The 24,688-nt window shown below is 34.4% G+C and overlaps 1 protein-coding gene across 1 annotated transcript; it reads left to right on the top strand.

The window, feature by feature from the left end:
• Window positions 1-669: 669 nt before the first annotated feature.
• On the top strand, window positions 670-24,688 carry LOC112946770 (coiled-coil domain-containing protein 102B-like). The gene is made up of 4 exons (XM_026038703.1): window positions 670-717; window positions 17,721-18,338; window positions 20,192-20,412; window positions 24,550-24,688. The coding sequence occupies exons 2-4, from the start codon at window positions 17,748-17,750 to the stop codon at window positions 24,686-24,688; spliced, it is 951 nt and encodes a 316-aa protein (XP_025894488.1). The 5' UTR covers window positions 670-717; window positions 17,721-17,747.

Below are 24,688 nucleotides of genomic sequence, written 5' to 3'. Positions count from 1 at the left end.
TTTTGCAGAAACAATTCTTGCCTTTTAATAGTTACCTTAATATTTAATGAAAAGGTATTTACTTTTTCCAAAAAAGGAAAAGCTTTTAAAAGTCTCAAACATAAAAAAAAAAAAAAAAAAAGAAAAAAAGAAAAAGAAACATGGTGAAGAAAATAAAAATGTTTTCTCTTCATTACTGGTAATCTAAAATTTTACAATTAATTTATAAGAATATTCATAAGCCTCTGGCTAAGTACTCAGAGAAAAACATCTTACTACAGCTTATTTAAAACTGAGGTAATGTGCATAAATACAAGTAGTGGTATACATGTCCACCCAACTTGGAAAAGATTTGTWCATGTGCTCAACTCTACTTATTAGAGTAATCAGTTTAAGTGTGTACATAGTATTTGAGAGATTAGTGATGTAATTTTCAGTTTAGAATGAGGAGAAAAAAAAACAAAAGCCAGCAATATTTAATGAAGAACAATAAGGCAAAATCTTTCATTTTGGAGAAATGACTTGTGTGTAAAGGAAAAAATGTTGTGGTTTTGGTTTTGATAAACTCTGACCAATGGGAATCTTTTTCAAGTTACTGTGGAGTGGCCTTAATGCTGTAAATAATCCTGTTGGCCAAGTCCCAGTACTGTGCAGATGAGAAAAGGATGCAGGAAATTCTGTTGTTTACACATGTGTCTCTAGCACTGAGAAGCAAGAGCAGCCCAGCAAGCCCAGAGGGTAAGGGTCTTAAGCTTTTAGCTTTAGTATTTAAGTTTTCTTTTTTTCTTCTGGGACAAAATACAGGTTACTGTCATGCTGTCGATAATTGGGATGGGAGGGGAACAATTTGAAATACTCAGAAAAAGTATTTTAAGTCAAAATATAAATAGGGTTTAAAGAATGTGGCTAAGTAATATTTAGCTAGATTTTTCTCTTCTGTACTTTTCACTACCACTGTGTAGTGGTTATGCTAACATCCTACTAAATATAGTTTATTTCTCAGATGTGTAAGGATACTTACTGCCATAACTAAATAAGTGTTTGATTTTTTTTCAATGTGTCAGGTTTCTAAAATGCTTATTTCTTATTTTTGATTTAGAAATTCATATAAATATGGAGTGTTCATTTTTGGTTATACTGTTTTGGTACTGATAACTTGTTAAAATTAGTGTGTGAAGTTAAGCTGCAGTAGGATAGGATGGTAAAGCTTTGATAATTTTTAAGCATCTGTTGTTAAAAAGGTATGTGTTGTAAGAATAATGTTACAAGCTTGCTGCTGAAGCAGTGTTTTCTGAAAGTTTCTATTTTCAGAAATACCACTAAGAGTTATGCTACTAATTTTCTTCAGAAAATACCTGATAGGATAAGTAAACAAGTAAAAGATAAATAATAAAACACGTAAAGATATGTACTTACATATATGATGTTAATTTAAGCCACGGAATATGATTTGTTGCTGCTGGACAAAGTCTTTCAGAGAATGATAAACTAATTAACTAGTGACCCAGGTGATATAAGAGTCTATGATTGATCCATCACAGTGAGATCCAAGGGCCAAGTTCCAAAAGTAATGCTAATTGGTTTAATAAATATGTAGGTCTTCTACTGAATAGCAAGTTGTGTTTTTTATCTATCTTAGTTCTCAGTGATTATCACCACTATGTGAAGCAGAATCTGTTGCTATAAGCTAARTTTTTGTTCTAAGATATTTATGTTAAAATATTTACATTTTTAAGTCTTTGAGTGCAATCATTTGCATAGTATACTGAAGATAAAAAGCTTTCCTTAAGATATTAGGGGAATTAATATAAACGTATTAATGGAACTAGTCATATCTCTTTATCATGAAATGTCCCATCAAATTCTACAAAAAATCTAATGAATGAAAGAAATGAAAGAACATTTTTGTATATGTACATATAGCCTGCTTTGAATTCAGAGCACTCTCTMTCCTTAAATATGAAGTACTGTATTCCTTTCTAAATTCAGATAGATCTGAGAAAGAAATATGTCAGAACACGAAAACCTTAGAGGACCTGGTAATAAACATACTCCAAGACACTAGCTTTGATGTCAGTACCAAAGGGGCTAGATCCTGGTGCTATTTAAACAATACAAATGTATTATTCTATTAATTTAATTAATTGTGCACTGAAAGATTTAACAAGTATTATCCTAGTTGGATTGATATTTTGGTATTATTACTATTATTTCACTACTATTTGAAATATTTAGCAAACAAAAATATCTTCCTTTTATCTTCCAAAGCACTTCTTATAAGGTGATTCCATTAAAAAAATCTACTAGCATTTTTTTCTAAACAATTTTTTTAATCCAAAGTATAATTGTCAGATGTATAATTTAATGCCATTTTCTATAAGGAATAAAAACTTTTAATTAGTTTAAATACTGCTTTCTCTTTTTCTTAATGAAATATGTATACTAATTGCTAATTGAAGAAATACATCTGAATAAAATAGTAGCAGAGTTGCTAAATTCTACAGTAACCTTCAAGTTGCCCTAATCTTCTCCATAAGTACGTATACATGGCATGTACTCTGAAGTGTGTGGCGGAATTTTTTGTTGTTGGATTTGAATTCATCCATTTCAACAAATGCAAAGAAACCCTTGAAGACTTCGGGGATACAGGACAACAGTGTGCACAAGTCTTCCAGGTGACCTGGTAGACTTGCTCTGCTATCTGTCAGTAAAGCTGCCATTTGCATAGGGTATAAAGTAGAGAATAAACATGCCACCCAGCCACCGACTTTTCTGTTGCAAGGATCCCTGCATGTGCAGTGCAAGGTGCATGGAGCAGATGGAATTTGGCGCTCTAGGGGAGGTAGGAGACATTTCCTCCTGTGCCTGCAAATGACTTTTCTAGATGTGAAAGCTGCTGTAACTAATGTCATTATCATCACTTCTGTAATTGGCTGTGAGTTTGGTTGTGGGGTACTGTGAACACCATAAATTAGATTCAATTAATAAGTAGTTGCTAGTGGAGTAGTCACTAAAGGCAATTTTATTTCTTTTATTTCTGTGATGGGATAATCAAGCAAACTTCATTTGGAAACTGTTTTTTTGTTTTGTTTTTAAAGAAGTACAATGGAAAGAAAGTACTTTCTTGGCATTTACATTAAACTATGCTGTAAAAAATGGGAAAGAGGACGATAACAAACTGTTAACCTAACATCGAAATCAGACCCTCAGTTTAGAATTAGTTAGAGAATCTGTGTGTTTTGTTGTCCTAGACAGGATTGTTCCATAACTGGTATTGCTATAGATTCTCAAATTCATACCCTTTAGTGACTGTTTCTTTAAGCTCCTTCTTGTGCCTCACTGTCTTTCTCATTCCCAAAGCTTCCACTCTGCCAAGCTTGCTGAGTGGCAATGACATTTGAAATCTGGTCGTTTATCCCATGTACAAGTGTTGCTTTAAAGAGACAGACTTCTGCATTACTGAAACAGGAGATCCTTATTGCAACTACAGTTATATCTGTATGTATGCTTCTATATAATGAATGTAATGGGTAAGTTGGCTGCTAGAGACTACTTTTCTTGCTGTCAATAGGCCATTCTTGTTGCTTCTTGTTAGAAGTTCTTAGAATCCCTTTCTTTCAGGGACTTTAGGAAGGCATCACAGGAGTGATATGACCTTTTATTAGCTAACATAACATAGCATAACATTATATATATAATACAAATGTGAAAGGAGAAAGATCTCATGCCAAACCTTTTCTTATTTAATACCAGTTACATTGCTGGGGGAATACCAGGGATGAGGATGCTGCTGAAGTGACAGTATAAATCCTATCTGAGGTGTGTTTCCCTCAAGGAAGACTTAGTGGAGATGCATTTGTTATAAAAGACTCTCTTGGAGCATTAAGATCACAAAAGAAACCTTGAACAACTGAAAAACATAAGATTTGAATGTAGTTAATTAAAAATAATTACATATAAATGCCCAAGAAGTAATCTATTTTTAACAAGAGTTCTTTTAAGAATTTTAGAAGATCTCACTTCTGCAGCTATTCTGATACAAACGATTGTGTCTCTGCTCTGCAGAATTCTACTGATTCTCATACAGCCCTATCAGGGTAGGCACACATGCCAAAAGGATAGGCTCTATCACAGAGAAAATAAAATGCTCTAATATTCATTAGGATACCATATGGATTTCTTTATTCAGAGTCAGTCTGGAAAGAGGCGTTTTCCCCACCCACATATGTAGACAAGTAGGAATGTTCCTGAATACTTTGTCTTCCACTGGAAAAAAAAAAAAAGTCTGGTTATCCGTGATTAATTTTCCCTACACGAAGTGTTACAGAGTTGCTTTTGAAAGTAGATAATGTTTTAAAAAGAAAACAATCATAGATTATTCTAAGGACTGATTTTTCTTCATTGCTAATATTAGAAACCACATTATTGTAAGACTTTATCAGTTTTTTCACGCTGAAGATTTTCTCAACTTGAGCAGAGCTTCAAAACTTTTGCTTTTAGGGGCTTTAGTGGACACCCCTTTACATCCTTACACAATGAAAATATAGAAACTCTCCACAATATTCAGGGTGCTAGGGGAAAAAAGTAAACAAAGTAACCCAGTTTAAAGTCACTTTTCAGCTAAGTGACATACAAAAAGTAGAGAAATGTAGCATAAAGTCCCCAAAATAAATTCAGTGATGATTTTTGTTTAAATGGCAAAACTTTTCTATATACTTAGGTGAACCTGTGGTGGACGTCTTTTAACGCTTGTTTTCTGGAGTATTTCTGATTGAATAAAGTGCTTTTCAACATGATCTTATTTGAAGAGAACAATTTTGGAGTAGCTGAGCATCTTAAACTCTAGCAGTGCCCAGTAAGAACTTTCAGAGACTCTCAGAATATCACTGATTAAAAACAAACAACAATAACAACAACAAAACTACATTAAAATAGTAGGAGCAGCAACCGGGAAAAGAACTCATTCATTCATTCATTCATTCATTCATTCATTCCAAATCTGATATGATTCAATACCTTTGGTCTGACTAGTTTCCCATTAGCTTATCTGGAGATTATTTATTTTTAAATTCACTCACAATCCTTTTCTGGCTAGAAATGAGTAGCTGAACAAAAAACTTTTTACTTTAATTTAAAAACCCTTCTAAACCGTATTTTGAACAATGCACCTAAAGGCGGATCTGGCCTTGGGGATGATGCAAGTCTGGAGTTTTCCATCCTCAGGAAGTTCTGGTAAAATCCACAAACGATGCTCTTCCATGTTGGGTCAAAGGYCTATCTCACAGATACTACATACAGATTTAATTAGTATGAACAAACATCTTAAAATGTTACAGGCCTATAACCTTTAATTTCTCAGTTAATAAATGGAATATAATATCAAATATAATATGGTGGACCCAATATTTTCATTTGAGTATCCTCAAAATTACTGCACTTGTACTCTTAGTTTTTTGAGGAAACATGAGTAGTATCTCGCTCTTAAATTGAATACTCTTGTCCTGATTGCAAAGACAATCTGGGATAATAAGAACCTCATTGCTGTTACTGTTTAAAGAAAGAAAGTCTTAAGGTACAAAGATAGACTGTATTACATATGTTCTTTTTCTTCATGGTAAAAGAGGTTAGTATCATGTTTGATTTTATTTTTTTTCCCCACTTTCCTTCCAGTTTATACTATGTTTAAACATTTCATGGTCATTAAGTCTGCAGCTATGTATGTATTAGAGCAGAACTAGAGACTAAGGAGACTGAGAATCAGTAGGAGGAGAATCACAGAATCACAGATTGGTTGAGATTGGAAGGGATCTCTAGAGATCATCTAGTCCAAACCCGCTGCTGCAGTAGGGACACCTGGAGCATGAGGCACAGGGTGGCATCCAGATGGGTTTGGAATACCTCCAGAGAAGGAGAATCCCCAGCCTCCTTTGGGAGCCTGTGCCAGGGCTCTGTCACTCTCACAGGAAAGAAGTTCCTCCTCACGCGGAGATGGAACTTCCTATGTTGCCACTTACACCCATTTCCCCTTGTCCTGTCACTGGCCACCACTGAGAAGAGCTTGGCCCCTTCCTCATTACATTCCCCCTTCATTAACTTACACATATTAACCAGATCCCCTCTCAGCCTTCTCTTCTCCAGGGAAAACAGGCCCAATTCTCTCAGTCTCAACTTGTACGAGAGATRTTCCAATCCCTTAATCATCTTTGTTGCCTTATGTCACTAGCAATTCAAGTGGCAGATCCATGTTTGATTTTTGGTTCTGGTTTACAGATGAATAAAGATGAGATTGTTAGGAATTATTCTGTATCAAATATCTGGCACTTAAGGAATATTCCCAGTTGCACTCATATTGACATATCACAGCCTATTAAAACAAAGGAAAAAGCATAGATAGGTCTGATAGATTTATCTTTTTCCTCATACCCAATGTTTTTTTGTATACTCAGCATTATCTAAACACTTTAAACACCAGAGAGCCTTTGTGATAGTTAATTCAGGTTTCCATATCATTTTATTTACTCAAAAGATCTTCAATATTATAAACATAGTAATTGGAAAAGTTTTAACTATGTGTTTGAAATTCATTATGTGGAAGACTGCTCTTGTGTTACCTTTTAAATGGTGGGTAACCCAAGATGACGTACAGTAGTGAAACTGTAAAGATAGGAAGCCTGCCACATCTACTATCATGCAGAATGGGAATCTACACAAGCTAAGCTCCCTCCAAATACACTAGCATTAAAATAAAAAAAAAAATGTGTAAAAGTCCAAATGGACACTGAAAAACGTGGTGTTTGAGGTCTGTACCTCTTGGTAAATTAGTTTGCTGGTGATTTCATATCCAGGAACATACTTGTCTGAAATGGGTGTTCTAATTAAGAAGATTTTACAGTTGAGTAATAAAGAGCAAGCTCTTACACACAGAATCAATGAGACAGGGTTAGAACTTGTTTAGTCTAGACATTTAYGCCAGCTTCAGTACTAGCCTTTTATTTCATTGCTCATACTCCAGTAAGTAATGATAGTCAATAAAAAGGCCAAAGGAGATTCAGCTAGCCAAATAGTTGTGTCTTAAGAGCTGGCTAGTGAATGGTTAAGCTTGCTATGGCTTCTTCTTAATCTGTAGCTCTTCTTGAGATTTGTATTTTTTTTTCTTATTTGCATGCTTGATGTAATATTACAGCTAAATTGTTCAATTTTATTTTCTGGGAAATGATTGTCAACACTAGAGGCTCAAGCCTGCAGAAGTTATCATTGATAATTTGAAGGCTGATAATCAAAAGCAGTCCTGGGGAAAAGAGTTTTTTTATATTTATRCTACAATATTTATAGAACTACTTCAAACTGTTGTTCTCTTTTGGCCTTATGGGCAGTAAAAAACAACATCTGTATATACAAATATTTATGTTACCCATATTTAACCCTAAGGATTAGAATACAACTTCAAAGATAGACAAAGACATATCAGCTTGCCTCTGTTAAGGACCTTGGAAGATATTTTTAACAGTTTGTGATAATTTGTATTAATTAGAAGACCTAACCACAATGAATACATAATATTGATCCTTTTTTGAAGAAGAAATAACAAACTTTAAAACATAATGGAAGTGGCAGCCAGAAAGAAAAAAAAAAAGAAACAGAAAAGAAAAAATAGATTTGTTTAGTCTTTAACTTTACTGTAATCTGTGACTACCTCCAAGTTGTCTTTTTTGTGAATAATTTCTATTTATATATGGTATAATACAAGATTATATTGATGTCTTTGAAGAGAAAACAAAAGGGTGGATAGCATTTTACTGTAAAATGTTGGAACATGTGGGTGGAACATGGGGGAAAAAATGATGAAAGGAAAAACAGTACTTAAGCCCAGAGAGAAAAGGGAGAAGTACTCTTCTGGTACATTACAGCTTTTCATTWCTGCAAGTACTTCTAAAAAGAGAGCTGGCAACAGTAAGGAGTCAAAATCCTGGGGTAACAGAACTCAACCAATAACTGTATTGCTGCAACAGAAAAGTGCTTCAAGAGGAACTGTTAGTAAAAATGAGACTCAAATCTGATGCTTTCTCAGTGACCCAGATAAATTGCAGTAAATTTAAAAAGTACATTAAACATTGTGCTATTAGTCAAATTAACAAGTTAGTTATTTGTGATTCTTTTTGGTCATTTTAGCAGTTGGCATAGGTTTGAGCTTAAAATGTAAATCAGAGAATTATTGTTTCTTATCTTGAATAGTGGAATAGCAGGCAGCAATATGCTTGCAGTTCTATAATATAAAAAGGTTCTGTCAAGCATTGTGGTCATTGCTTTACTTTCCTTTAAGCTCTGACTAAATGAGAAAGCCATCACCTATTCCAGAATAAATTCCAATGCCTTTCATATTCCAATCCCTCTATGATTTACTATTTTTCAATCGCTATCTATAATGTGCTCACCCTTTACATTTCCTCCTGGGAATTTAGCTGTAATGCCGATGTAATAATGCATTACTGAACTACTTCAAGAACACGTGGTCTTTCATAGCACTTTACACCTTAGAACAATGCAATTAAACCTACAGAACTCCCATTTTCTTGAAGTTACTTTCTATATTTAAACTTTCAGGATTATTATACTATTTGAAAAACTTCACTTTTTTTTTCCTCCAACCAAATGCCAGACTGCTGTTAAGATCTTTTTTATTATCATTATTATTTATTATTTCCCTTGCCTTCTCTCTCCCTCCATCATATTCTTCTTTCCCATAATTGGGTAATGACCAGCTCAGAAGTGTGTGTGTACATAGACACGCACATGTATGCAGAAAGGTATTTATACTACTGACAAAATAATATAGAAWGAACTCAGTTTTCCCAAAACTTTTTATTTGGACAGATCCATAGAAAATAAATAATATTTCACTGCTTCTATTTTTCTACACAGACATTCTCATTGGTTTGGCTTTGTTTTCCTTCAATTTTATCTTTTTTGTTTAACATCTTAGCTTGAAGCCTGATTCCTTTTGGAAGGAATTTTGCACTTAAGCTGTGGGTTTGACAATAAGTGCAATGCTTAATATAAAAAATTTACTTTGAAAGTAGCTACATGTGATTTTTGCTTTAGCAGAGTGCTTTAGCAATGTACTGAAACAACGGTTCAAGTATACCGTTGCAGACTTCATCACAATACTAATGTGATTGCCATTACCAGTCTCTATATTGTGTTCACCATCAGGGCACTGGGTGTCCCCAGTCACCAGGATGGAGTATATGGGTTGAAGTCCATTGCTCTCTTTGAAAGACCTTTTTTTGTTATTGATTTTTTTCTATTGGGTCATGATCCCCCATGTTGGTGTGGCTAATCTTAAGGAGATGCTCATATTCCTTTGATTAACTGAAAGAAGAAGCATTTACTCCTGATCAAAATAATGACCACTCCATTCTACCTGCGTCCTGAGCATCTTGGGGACCTTGTCTTGCCTAAGTCCTCTGATCCTTCTTCTACTGTAGGGGTCATTGGCTGGTCACATGGTTTCATTAGATCCCCGTGACAAACTTAAGAAAGCTTTGCAAACTGAAATGATAAAAAACCTGTTTCTTTCAACCACTTTACAGGCTTCATAATTTGACAAAAAAAAAGACACTTCTCTACCTGAAGCTATATAGAAAACTTTATGGTTTTCACTGTATAAGTGTTTTTAGTTGATAGATGAGAAGTGAATATAACAAAATTCTTAATATATATGACTTRTATTGATATTTTGATATTACAAGGAACATGATTCAGTAAGTATAAACAGAAAAAAAAAGATGATTGGGTAACTTATGAGAGATATAATCTCTTTCTTTGGAACTTGTTTTGGCTGATTTTTAGTTATGACATATGTTGGAAATATAATGCTTGGAGACAACATAAACACTTTAAAACAATATACCATCTGATTTGTTATTGTGATGTTGTATAGCTGTGGAAAAAGTATACAAATGCTCTTTGGCTGTATGTTTCAGAAGTCTTGAAATCATCTTGCCATCTCTGTTCTAAAATAACAATTTTCTCAATTGATTAACAGAGAGCATTGTGAGATCTGTCTTGTGAAAATAAATGATAATCTGCATATGTCCCCATTTGTGAGACTAATTGTAAAAGTGAGATGAAGCTTAACAGGTATAAAGATCCATATTTTGTAGTATAGAGCACATTACAATAATTAAACCAAGTTAGCTCTTATGAAAGAAATAGAGGGAAAATGGGAGTTTTAATGTTACATTTTGTCCTATTACTGTTATAGATTAAAGAAAAATGTAACTGACTTCATTTGAAACAGATATTTTCTTTAATGATACAGGATTCCTTTAAAAAAAATTGGCTGAGATCTTTATAACTTAGGGACATGTAACGAGGGAGTTTCTAACTCATGTAATTAGTAAAGGATGATGAAATGTTGCTCAGGTTGCTGGCCCAGCTACTGAACTTGCAGGAAAATCCATGTTCTAAAAGCCTCAGAGAACTTGGGGGAACTGTAATTATTCTTCTCCCTCCAGCTGATTTTGTTAACTGTGTCAGCAAAGGTTAATTCATTTCTCTAAGTTCATGTTCAGTGTGTAATAATAAGTCAAAATCTTCTCCCTTCTTATTTATAATCACTGGAAAAGTAAGCAAGAATTGAAACATAATGAAATAGGTTTCAACTCATACTACTTCTAGTGTTTGCCAACTGTCTGCACCTTTTTCCCCTTAAAACCATTGGATCTCTCCCTTGCTTTTTCTCTTTCATATTCCCTCACTATTCTTACCTCCACTATCTTGATAAAGTCAATTTTTCATTGTACATTTTGTGTGCAGTTATTTTCACAGAAACACAGAATCACAGAATATTCAAGGTTGGAAGGGACCTCTAGAGATCATCTAGTCCAACCTTCCTGCTCAAGCAGGCACACCTACAGCATGTGACACAGGGTGGCATCCAGGTGGGTTTGGAAGACCTCCAGAGAAGAAGACTCCGCAATCTCCCTGGGCAGCCTCTTCCAGGGCTCTGTCACCCTCACAGKAAAGAAGTTCCTCCTCACCTGGAGATGGAACTTCCTGTGCTCCAGCTTATGGCCATTACCCCTCATCCTATTGCTGGCCACCAATGAAAACAGCTTGTTCCCTTCCTCCCTGCATTCTCCCTTCCTGAACTTATACATATTAATCATATCCCCTCTCAGCCTTCTCTTCTCCAGAGAAAACAGGCTCAGTTCACTCAGCCTCTCCTCATACGAGAGATGTTCCATTCCCTTAATCATCTTAGTTGTTCTTCTCTGGACCCTCTCGAGAAGCTCCACGTCCCTCTTATACTGGAGAGCCCAGAACTGCACACAGTACTCCAGGTGCGGCCTCACCACAGCTGAATAGAGGTGCAGAATCACCTCCCTTGACCAGCTGGCAACACTCCTCCTGATGCAGGCCAGGATCCCATTGGCCTTCTTGGCCATGAGGACACACTGCTGACTCATGGTTAACTTAGTGTCAACCAGGACTCCCAGGTCCCTCTCCGTAGAGCTGCTTTCCAGCAGGTCGACCCCTAATCTGTACTGATGCCKGGGGTTATTCCTCCCCAGSTGCAGSACMCTGCACTTGTCCTTATTGAACCTCATGAGGTTCCTCTCTGCCCAACTCACCAGCCTGTCCAGATCCCTCTGGATGGCAGCACAGCCCTCTGGAGTGTCGGCCACTCCACCCAGCTTGGAGTCGACTGCAAACTTGCTCAGGGTGCACTCCATGCCCTCCTCCAGGTSATKGATGAACAAATTGAACAKCACCGGGCCCAGTACTGACCCCTGGGGGACACCACTGGCCACAGGCCTCCARCTRGACTCGGCCCCATTTATCACCACCCTCYGAGCTCTGCCATCCAGCCAGCCCTTGATCCACCACACCGTGCACTCATGTAGTCCACTCTCCCGGAGCTTCCGTATGAGGACATTATGGGAGACGGTGTCGAAAGCCTTGCTGAAGTCAAGGTAGACAACATCCGTAGCTCTCCCCTCATCCAGCCAGCCTGTCATCCCATCATAGAAGGCTATGAGGTTCGTCAGACATGACTTCCCCTTGGTGAATCCATGCTGACTGCTCCTCAACACCGTCTTCTCCTTCATATGCCTGGAGATGTTCTCTAGGATGAACTGCTCCATCATCTTTCCAGGGATGGAGGTGAGGCTTATTTTTAGAAAGGGATTGGGTGTTGCTTCTCACCACAGATTAAGTATCTGTTAGATAAATGGAAATATCAGCATAGAGGAGGAAAGGTTTCACTTGAGAGAAAATTCCTTTCATCTACTTCCCAGCCTTGGAAAGTAGATGAACTTCTTACCTTTCTATCCAATTATCTCAGTTTTGCTAACTGAGCTCTCTGCTTTTCTAGTCAGTCTGATGCTGCTAGATGAAACTGGAACCTTTGCAACTAGATATAACTTATTTTTCTTTTAAATAAATTTTTCAACTCCTAGGAATTTAGCAGTGGTTAGAAGTTCATGTGTGGGCTAACGTTAAAGTCAATTTATAGTCTCTATTGTCTATTTATATTACCTTATACACATGCCTTATGCCTCATGATTCCCTGGAAATTTATGGACCACAGAACAAAAACTGTTATCTATGAGATATCATTAAAATAGATATTTAATGAACTATTTGTTGCTTTGATACAAACTATTTGTCTGTTAAAAAAATCATATATCAGACAAAAAATATTTAAACTATCACCACAGCCATAGGAAAGATGAAGGATTTGGCAACAACCATTGGATTACAACTATGTTCCTATTCTTTGTTGTTGTTGTTGTTGTTGTTGTTGTTCTTTTTTAGTTTTTATTTGCTCAGTGCACTCCTTTTAAGTACGTGAAAGATTAAGAACTCATCAGTTAAGAACTATGCTGATCCATCTTTGCAGAGACATGAGGTAGAACAGTTTGAGACACCTATATAAAAATCAGCAAACAGCCTTTTTTACATTTTATGTGTTTGTTTCATATCAGGAATAGTGTTTTAGTCTACTTTTAAAATACATTCAGGTAAAAATCTCGTGAAAGGTATTTCACAGTTGAAATAGAATTCTTGTCATTTTTATCTACGTTACTCTACGTAGTATGGATATTAAACCAGTTACATAGGAATTACACCCTTTTAAAGCTTCTGGGAAGTAAGTTTTCTTCTGATTAAATGAACATTTTGTGAGAAATATCTACATAGAATATCGATGTGAAAAGGTCTAATTTTTCTGGAAAACATGAAAAAAAAGTGTTAGACAATGTCTTTACATAATGTCTTACAGACTGTCTTTCCCAACTAGAGTTTCCATAGTGGAACAGCATGATATACCACAGTGGTTTCCAAGAAAGTAAGTTTTCAGCCAAATACTCACTTTAGCTGAAAAATTAATCCCCTCCATGCCTTTTGTTCATAGGAAGAGAAATCTGCTCTAGTAATCGCTGAAATGCATTCTCTTCTATTTTRGTTCCTTATAATATTCTAACAAAAATCATACTTGTTTTAAAAGATATTCTTGTATGTATAGATTTTTTTCATATGTAGTCTTGTTCATATGAGAGTAGTTATCTTCTTACTGCCTGTAATTTCATTAACCCTGGTTATTACTTGCATAATTCTACATATTGTGTAAATTGAATATAATTTGGTGAGGCTACCAAATTATCCTCTTCCCTTTCATCCTAATTTCCATCTCATGGTTTATGGTAAAACTAGGTTTCATGCAGCCACTAGTGAAATACAAGATGGCAGCGATTAAGCTGAAAAATGTTTGGTGGGGGAAGTTATATCTGTTGAATCTGGTTACTTCATTAGTGATATTAAAAGGAAAAACTAACTAGTGAAGAACATGTAGATGCATGTGTGGGAAAGGAGAGACTGTCTTTACTTCAGCAGTGTGGATTTGTGCTACCTGACTACCTTGGTCACAAATGTGCAACAATTGGGCAAAGCAGAAAATCCAGGAGGCTTCCTACGGCTGACTGGTGGTCAGTGGTGAGATACCCTTTCCTTCATTGAAGCCAGGACTGTATCTGAAAGATCTGTGGATGTTTAAGAGTAAAATTAATTGTAAATTCTATGAGCTAAAAATGTTAGTGTAATTCACTTCATTTGGTGTTATAATTCATTTAATGAAATATGAGTAATGAATCATGCTTCACATATTCTTTATCATCATGTTGTCTCTTGCATTAGATCCAATGTAAAATTATAAGGTATTTATTAATTGCACTCTTACTATACCTCACTCAGTAAACCAAAAATTACTCCCAAAGACTCCAAAAAAAAAAGAGAAAAGGACTTCTTTTAAACTTCTTTTGTTTTTAGTCAGTGATGGATCTTCTAAGCTCGATTATCTGAGAGAATTCTCAAGGAGGAAATAATTTGTAAGAATTTGTCTGTACCATTTCTTCTGAGCTTCAGGGATATTTGGTTGTCCACATTGCGTGCAAACAGACACAAAGAGACAATTTAATTCCAAGCAGTGAAAGCTACCTTTTTTTTGTGTGTGTGTGTATATAACAAGGTGCAAGTCTAGTACTTCTCCAGAAGAAGCTTATAGGTGTTTCCACATACAGAAACAGCAAGATATTTCAAATCTGTATTGCCAAAAGAACAAATATGGATTGAGGGGCTTTGGTCTTGACCTTTTGGAACATTATCTCTATTTGAAAAGAAATGCACAACTAGCAGTAAAACATTTAATTCTTCAGGCAGTGCCTTTATTGTCTGTTTCAAACAGCATGCTATCCTTATTTTTTAGATAGAGAAACATAGGCATACAGTAATGATTTGCTATTGGGCTTACCTCTATCAAACTGGCAACTGATATCACAATCAGTTGTTCTTGTCATTAAGTTATTGTAACTATTTCATCAATGTTTGAGATTATTCATGTTTATGTATCAGTTAAACCTATATTTTAACCAGTATAAATACAACTTCAAGGGTATGAAAGCTTTTCTTCAGTAAATTGCACTAGCTGCCAATTGAAAGAATCAAGCAGTTATGCAGTTAGAGTTTCTGTCAAAACTTTTCAGTACAGTACAGTTTTTCTAGGATGTTTAGTTTACTGAGTTGAAAACAATATTYTTTCTCCATGAGTAAAATCATTAATGGTATTTAACTGGATGTTGAAAAGGTGCTCTGGGCAATAAAAATTTTACATCATGCTCATATATTTAATCAAAAATACATACATACTCATCTAAATCAGAATGGAATAACAGAGCTTAACATTTCTCTGTACTATTTTATTATTTTTCCCCCCCTAGAAGTTAATCATACTGAAAACTGAGTATTTAGCTATTTTAAGATAATTTCAGTGTAATGTCCAGCGTCTAAATTTACCTTTTCAGTTGTTGTCACTGTTTTCAGTTCAGTTGTCACTGAACTGCATAATTTTTAGTCATCTTATTTTTATTTTATTTATTGCATTGTATTGTATTATTTTTTTAGCTATGAAAAGCATGATCACATTTTTAACATTTTTTTTCAATAAAGATAAAAAAGGAATAGGAGTAGAGCCTTCATAAGGGCAACAATATCAGCATTTATGTAGTAGAATGAGGCCACTGTAGAAAGTTTCATAATAAAGTTTCATAATTTAATTTAATAATAAATTAAAAACAAACTGCAAACATAATATAAGTATCTTGCCCACTGCATTACATATCTAGTCCATAGTAAGTCTTGGTCACAATATAATTCAGTAAACCAAGATAACTCAACTCTCTAAGCTATTATTTTAAAACACAATTTTAGTAAATATTTCAGAATTTAAAATTGTGAGAGATGTACAATTTGAAAGCTGCAACTGAAATCACTGAGCATGTAAGGTTTGTCATATGGAAGAAATGACTCTGTAGAACTACCAATAGTCATAATTTCAAAATAAGCTTGAAAACTAGGAGTATAGTAAACCCTATTTCAAATATAACCTGCTTTAAGCTGGACTGACAAGTCTGATCTAACTGGCAGTGCTCTACACTCAAGACTACTCAAGTTACAACAGGAGGAGGGGCAGGGGTTCATGGCAGTGRGGAGACCACTCTCTCTGGCAGAACCTTGTGGCTACATTGGCTTAAAGCAGTGATGCAACTACTGCAACAGACTCTTGTGTTACATGAAGATTTTGTTCTCTTCTAAGGTCTTCTGAAGTTTCAGCCAACACAAATTACTTCCGTCCTGTTTTTTTTTTTTCTTGGACTTCACAGATCTTTAAATATTTGTAAACTGTGTACTTTGCAAGGGTCTGCCTGCCCTCAATGCATATACAAAGCAACTAGAAAAATCTACAAAATATGCCTGTCTACTGTCTTTGTTTTGGATAGAAGCATAGATTGTAGGAAGAAGATATTTTRCTGTTTGAAATTCACCTATTGCACCATATAAACATGTTACWGATTTTTTTTATTATTATTATTATTAGAGAAGAAGGGTATTACCACAAACCAAACATTTAAGTGACAGCCTACGTGGGAATTTAGCATTCAGTGATTAATAAGCCTCATTCAAAATCAAGGTTGGGAATGCTTCTGTGCTTTGGATTATTTTCGTTTAAATGAAAGTCCTGGAAGTAGTTCAGGCGGCTAGGAAAAGCGTCAGCCTTGCTGGAGCTTTGGCAGCAGCTGTGCAGCATCTGTGTGCTGGTGTTGTGGTGATGTGCTGCACCGGGCAGCAGTGATGAAAGGGGTTAGAGGTCACTTTGGTCTTTTTCCTTCTCTCATACCTATACTTGACCATAACAGTGCTCCAGAAGCCTGTAAAGAGCAGCAAATAGGTGTCCTGGAAAACACTGACAAGTTGGAAAAAGCTGGGCAAAATGTCTGCTGTGTCTGATGGGAAGCTTAGAACTGATAAACTTTCTATTCAGCTATCAGTAAATAAAAGGGGAATGTATCACAATGCCAAATATACTCTTTGGTATTTGATTTATTTTATTGGCTTTCTACATTTCAACAACAGGTATTAACACTTATTACCATAAAATATAAACATATTTATTTTAAAGCTGCATGTTGRTCCTTTGAAGCAATTACAGCAATTACATTTACTTTTATCCACATAGTCTTCTGCAGAAGATTCTGCAGAAGATATAATATAGATATTATATATATATTTATATATATATTTAAAGATACCAAAAGGAAATAAACAAAAAAAAAAAAAAAAAAGAAAAGGTGTAAGTGGTTGGTCTGTGCAGCCTGTCCCCGTGTCATTTTTTTTTTTTTTGTTTTGTTTTGTTTTTGATTTTTTCATGTGAAATACACACAAACTCCAAAGGATGGATTATAAGGTAACTTTTCCTGGTATCAAGCTCCATAATTTTGGAATGTGAATGTGAATGTGTCTGTGTCTTCAGTTCTAAATAAATGCTTTCTCTTACTAGCCTTTTAAAATGATTCAATTCAGTTTTGTCTAGAAGAAAGGTCTGAAGGTCTTGCCTTGTTCCTCTAGTCTCAAAGAACTTTGCAAGCACATTCGATGGGTGATGGCATTACCCTTGCTAGTAATTCCTGATCAATAAATAATTGTATCTGTTTGTGCTTATGTGCTTATTGCGTAAAATATATCTTAATATGTATTTCTCACCAATGAAGTGTATTTCTGAAACACCTAACATTATTAATAATACTATACCATTATTATAACAGTATAATAAACCACCGTTTGAGCCTATTTATATAACACAGTTTAACTGAGGAAACTAAATTAATTTTCTTTGCCTTTTCTAGGAGTGAAATTAGATTAAGAACTGAAAGATGAATCTTGGCTCTGATCAAAACCTAACTGAAGAGACACAGATTTTAAGGACCCAGCCAAGACAGCCCTATAAATTATCTGGCAGTAGCCAGCCAGCTAGCAATCCATGTAATTCAAATCTCCTATCTCAAAGTTTCCAGCCATATTCATCTCATTATCCATGTGTATACACAAATAACAGCAGCAATTGGGAAATTTATGAAGCAATAAGAATTCGGGAACTGGAGGAAGTCAAAGCAAGAGCTGCCCAGATGGAGAAGACCATGCGCTGGTGGTCAGATTGTACTGCTAACTGGAGGGAGAAATGGAGCAAAGTTAGAGCAGAAAGAAATAAAGCTCGAGAGGAAGCAAGACAATTAAGAATCAAGTTAGAAATTGTTGTGAAAGAGCTGAGTACACTTAAAAAGATAAACCAAAATTTAGTGAGTGAGAAGAACTTAAAAAATATAATTTCCTGGAAAAAAGAAACCAATTTTTCAGGAACACTGTATGTAAAAGAAGACCTAAATGAGGTAGTGTCTGTGGAAGAAGAGCCCATGAAAGATATCAGTGAGACGGATGAGATTCTGGTGACAGAAGACACAAAGAAGGTAAAGAATGGGGACTTCTAGTTCATGGAGAAGAAGGAGATTATGGATGTGTATCTAGAGTGGAAATTTTCAAGGATTTTAACCAAAATACAATATGGTATCACAAAAACAACAACAAGAAACTTATAATGATTCTAATACAGAGAAACACGGAAAACAAGTCATACTACTCAACTGTGAATAAACATTTAAAACACTTCAACATTAAACTTGTTATCTCCAGTGATTTACATTATTATTCTAATTGTTATTCTTCATGTTTAACCTAGCAGAATACCACTGTAATCTGAATTCTCCATATCTTCTGTACTTTTATCACTCCATCTCCAGAAAAGCAATAGGTTCCTGAGGTTTAAAAAAATCTTTAATTTTCCCTTAATGCAGTTTCTGAAATGAGAGTAGAAGTAAATTCTTCTGTGAAGTACAGATTTTTATTTGGCAAATAGAGCAATTAAATTATTTTACTATAGTTAATAATCAAGTATGGACAAGGTTTAATACCATTCTTAGCTTTACACAAAGTACAGTTATCTTCATCAAAATAAAAATATTCTCATTTTACCACTTTTAGTTCTGTGCTTTGACATGTATTGTTTAGCCATTATAAATAGCATCATCTAGAAACTATTTTCCTATTTATCTGTCAGGAAATAGTCTCTAGAAATTCAGAAAATTCAGCTTGCCTTTAGCTGAATGAGAATTCTCAGGGTCTTAAGCTTGAAGGGTCTTAAGCTTCATATTCAGAATTTTCACTATCTCTCTGAGGCACATTTTATTCTTATATTCTTAGGAGTTCTGGAAGTCACACTATGTTCTTGTGAATTCTGGAAAAAAAGTAGTACCAGCATTTGAGAATAAATTTGGCAAAAATATCTTTAACAAAATACTGTAAATACAAATATCCTTCTTGTACTTTGTACTGAATAAAAAGAAAAACACCATATCAATCCTTATTTTTAGAAAGATTCTCTTTAAAAATATATGAATGTAAAGTAGTTTTTTTTTCTTTGGATTTTACTCTTTTGTTGCATATTGGAGGCATTGTTCTAAAAACTTAGAAGAGAGATATGAAAATATGTTGATAACATGCTATAATAAAAATACTTTTAAAACTTAATATGATCACCCAGCTGTGATAAAACATAACTATATTTCTAAAAGTGATTATTGTTTATGATGTTCAGTCTTCCTAATAATTAGAATGTCATTTATTTTAAAAGAATTTTTTTTTTATGGTTCATATGCTTAAGTAGAGAATTTTGATCCTTATAGAAAACTTGTTTAAGTGATTTCAGCATGATTTAGACTATATGCTGAGAATTTTTGAAGATTTATTTTTAAAGTTTTTATCTAGAGATTTCTTAAAGTTTATACAAATTTCACTGTTGCTTTTGTTTATTTCTTTGGATCTATCTAACCATATTATGCCTGGAATCTGTTTGTTTCAGAAATATGCATTAGAAATATTTTCGAATATAGACCTTGCTACAGCATGGGGTGTGAGTGGTGTTAGTAGAGGACTCTTAAAAGACTCTTGAGTTTCTTTCCAAGACCCTAGAGAAGTTGTTTTTTGACTTCACATTAGGCCAATTGAGAGGCACTCTTTTCATATGTCTGATAGAGCAATAGTGATCACTCCAAATTAAATAGTTTGCTTTTTTTTTTTTTTTTTCAGTCAGTAGGATTATAGATGCCACTTCATTCTATGCAAGTACATAAAATTACTTAATACCTTTTGTTTCTTTTTTTTTCTGCTGCATGACTTAAGTGTTTCAAAGAGCCATGATAGACCTTACAGACTTTTCCCCTTCATTTATGCTTTTCTTAGATGTCATATTTTTCTCTTTTCTCAGGAGGCAGAGGTAGTCAAAGAAGTTTTAAGAAGCAATCAAAATAAAAAAATAACTCCAAAGCCTAATGATTCTTTTTACAAAGAAGTTTCCAGGATTTACTTGGAGGAACCTAAAGAATTGCTGGGCAATATAGCTAAGACGTCGGAAAATGATTTAATACATGTTTCTGTCTTCCATTTGCATTTGGCAGAGTTGCAGAAAATCTTACAGAAGGAAAGAGAGTAAGTGCCAATACATCCTCCCTGGAGAAATCACTATTAAAAATAAAGATTTTTAAGACATTTTATAAAATAGATATGTTACATGTTTTGCATTTACAGCTCATATATTTGCTTAGATATTTCTAATATTATTTGCCATTAACAAGGCATTTTTAAGGTAATTTATAAGAAAACATCACATTCACACAATCACGTGTATGTGTTTTTTGTTTTTCTTGGTATGTTTTGTCATCTGTTAAAGAAGCCCTCCATATATAGATAAGGATGTTAAGAACAGCTAAGTAAGAATGTACAGTCAATTAACAGAAGACACTTGATAACTCTTTGATATTAGTACAATAATATCTGATCTTTGGTATACTTACTGGAGTGCCTTGTATGTAATATTAAATTTCATAGACCCTATGGTGGTAAAAAGTATAGCTGCAAAATGTTTAAGGGCATTTTTGAATGAAAAGTGAAGGAATGCAGCTGCAGAATGTCAAAAATATTAACCTATTATCTAATCAATTATAAAACTTTGTATTAAAAGTAGATAACTTAAAGCTGGAGGATCACACCTATTATACAATATTAATCCAATTTAACTCATAAAGTATTCGGTGACCTAAGAGAAGTAACATGTTGATTCGATGATATATGCTAAGATATCAGTCTCTCCATGGGCAGGAATTATTTTATCTTTCCTGTATACAATCAGTACAAAGCAAGGCTGAATCACAACAGAAAACTTTTCAAGGAAATAGACATTATGTGGTGTATGAGGTAGTAAGAGAATTCAGGTAGTAAGACAATTCAGGTATTGCAAATACATACAATAGTTTTATTTCAGAAAGTCTGTAAATATAATGTGTAATGAAGCATTTTTGCTGTCAGTTTGTTTGTTTTTTTCCAGAATGTCCCATAGATAGCAAAAGTGTAAAGCAAAAAAAACCCTTTAAATTCCTAGCTAGTATTTACTATTTTGTGTTATATAGATTAGAGAGCTATAGAAAATATGCAGTAACTCTGTATTTGAATTATATTGCAGCAGATGACCTAAATATGTTCTATCTACTAAAATCTTAGGTTTTTTTGTAGAAGCAAAAATACCAGAATACCTAAATTTTCAAGCTTGCCATAGTATTTCATGACAGTTACACATATCCATTCTTTGGGACCTTGAGATACTTCTGCTTATTTACATACTGACTGTTGTACATCATGGTATATATAATAACTTTACTGAAATGTATAATAACAACGACATTTCTACAATATGGCAGTGCCAACCAGTAAATCCACGCAGAGCAGAGATTTTCACATAAATGTGGGCCTTGGTGTAACGACTCCCTCTTTAGGTCATTTCATTTGGGCAACATTTCCTGTGCACAAAGAGAAAACATTCTGTAAGCAGAATATGCACAACTTAAAGAGTATGAAGCAAATCTTTTTGGCAGCGCACAGATAGCTAGAAAAAAGTGTTAGTAGGATAAGCATGAGCACAGTCACTTTTGCCGTGAGACACCCTGTGAGTCTTTGCTGGCCAGGCAAACATCGTCAGCCAGCTCCAAAAGCGACGATCTGCACTGCATATGAGAATGGGCTGGGATTCTGCTGAGTCAACATCTTCTAACACGTAGTTTTTCTCTTAGGGTTTTATATTTGCTCACATCAGTATTTTTGCTCCTGAATCCTGAAGCCGCTAATAACCACTATCACAACAATCTCACCTCTGTTTGCATTTTTAGTTTTCTTATCTTGCATGACTCCTGCCTACGTATGTTCCCACAGCTTCCTTCTCACAACTTAGCAATTTTCTCAGTAAACTTGAGCCAAGGACACACAGCTGTGCTGCATCAAAAGCAAACTTAGACTTCAGACAGCTTGAACTCCTAGGCCAAAGGTTACCTTGGCAGTCAGTATGATTTGCTCACTCTGTGCAGGACCTCTCCCCAGAGCTTATTGCTTTGCATACAGTACCTCAGAATTGTAGCTACAATCTTTCCAGGCTCGAGGTAGCTCATGCAGAGCCACAGTTCGGACTTTTCTTCAGTAATACCAAAACATATTAAGCTAAGCACTAGAATTCACTACACACACACACACACAAAAAAGAGAAGCCTTAAGAAAAAAGAAAAAAAAAAAAAAAAAGAACTCAAAATCTACAKGGACTAGATGATCTCTAGAGGTCCCTTCCAACCTTAACCATTCTGTGATTCTGTGATTCTGTTTTCCCAGTAAAGTCATAAAGCCTTTCCTCTAAGAAACCTCATTATTTTTAGAAGAAAAAAAAAATCATTTATAATGTATATGTTAGGTTCTCGACACATGATAGAAGTTATCTTGCTCTACTTTTTGCTTACTCAGTAATGGAGTTTATTTTGTTCCATGTTTATTTTATTACTGCTATGCTATGGGAACCATAGGTTCCCATTGAGATACTGTGGTATGTGCTACATAAATGCAGAAATAAAAAATCCCTGATTAAAGAGCATTGGTTTAATTGTAAAAGAAGGGATAAAAAGAAATTTCACTCAAGTGGATTACTTCATTAGTGTAGTTAACTTTGGGTCCAGGAATTGTGCCAGTTCACTCAGTGGTTAATCTAGTATCTCTGCACAAGCCTGCTGTATGCTGCATAGGCATGTCCCAGAGACAAGTCTTACAAGTCTTAAACCCTTTGGTTTAATTTCTTAAAGTTAACAATATCATTGTGAATTAAAAAAAAAAAAGAATCTTAAAATACGGTTCTAGTCAACCTGGCAATAATACTCTCCTGCAAAAGACTGAGAAATTGTTTTAGTCTAACATCTGTGGCATACAGTTTTTTTCCTGCCAGTGTTAGACTTTTTTTTATGTTTTCAATGGATCTGATATTTTTGTCTTTTCTAGTCTACTATCCCTTCATCCCCTTAGTTTCAGAGAATTTATAAAATGTAAAATTTTAATCTCCCAACATATACATAGTTCTGTAGTTTTACTGGAAAAATGATCTTTTCCTATTTTATTTCCTATTTTAGTCAATAGAACATTCAGGGATTTTACACTGTGATCTAATTTCATGCAAGCATTAGAACAATTATTTGGAAGGCTTTATTGTAATTAAAATTACTTTTTCTTTCTTTTTTTAATTATGGTTACAATTCTGTTTTGTTACTTGATTGTGAAATACTACATACACATTACACAAATGTGAAATTAAATCATAACAGTGGGGGGAAAAATTAGGAAAATTTCATTCTTATCCTTGGAACTTGGCTAACAGTGTATGCTGAAAACACAAAAATCAGTTTTTAATTTGTCTCAAAAAGAAACAAAAAGAAATACATGGTACTTCCTTTGCTTTGTAATTTTTTCATTCTTTCCTGAACAGTTGAAAATGTTTTTGTTGCTTTAAGAGATGCAAAATCTAACTTTATTTTTCAATGATACAGTAATATAGTTCCTCTCCCTAAGGAGTCATCCCTCATTCTTCATGAATTCTATATTCTAAATACATCCCTGAACACAGTAGTGGACTTTCTGTTCCTAGGATGTTCCAGAGGCAAATACTTGAAATTGTCACTTTTATGATTCTATAGTACTTCTGATCTCAATAGTCCACTTCTCTAAAGCATTTCAAGCATTTTCCTTGAGGAATAATTATTTTTTGAATTGGTAAGAGAATATATACACATTTAAATTTTTTCTCATATCCAAAATAGATCTTATTTGATCAGTACTGCCTATATAGTAAAGTACATGTAGTTTCTCATATGTGTATATGATCAAACAAGCCCAGAAAAAGGTGATTTTGCACTTTTTTTTCTCTGAGGATCTCTGCTATTCTCACTATGTACAAGGCTACCTAAATTAGTAACTGGCTGACGTCCATTTTCATATTTTCTTCATTTCAGCCCCTCATTTTAAGTTTATCCTATACTACTGAATTTCTTTATTCTATTCAGGTTTTTTTTKGGTAAAACTTTTGGGATAGTGTTATCATGTAGGCTTTTACTTAATAAAAAGATATACAGATTATATCTGTAGCAAAACAGAATTGAAGTTGTGAAAAGGAAATTCAGAATTATTTATCTGTCAATATCTACAAAAACGCCATCATTAATAAAATGTATAAAACCAATGATTGTTTTTGTTTTTGTTTTTTTTTTTTAGAATGAATGTGTTTCTAGAAAAAGAGGTGGAAAAAATGGAAAATGATTTATCTGTTTGGAAATGGAAATATGAACAACTAAAACAATCCAAACTGGAAAGTCTGAAACAGGTATGTTGGCAATACCTTGTTAACACATGA

This window comes from Nothoprocta perdicaria, unplaced genomic scaffold, assembly GCF_003342845.1.
Source record: "Nothoprocta perdicaria isolate Ctin4 unplaced genomic scaffold, notPer1 scaffold_216, whole genome shotgun sequence".
NCBI lineage: Eukaryota > Metazoa > Chordata > Aves > Tinamiformes > Tinamidae > Nothoprocta > Nothoprocta perdicaria.
Note: the sequence above shows the minus strand (reverse complement) of the source record. Positions and strands in the feature narration are given on the sequence as shown.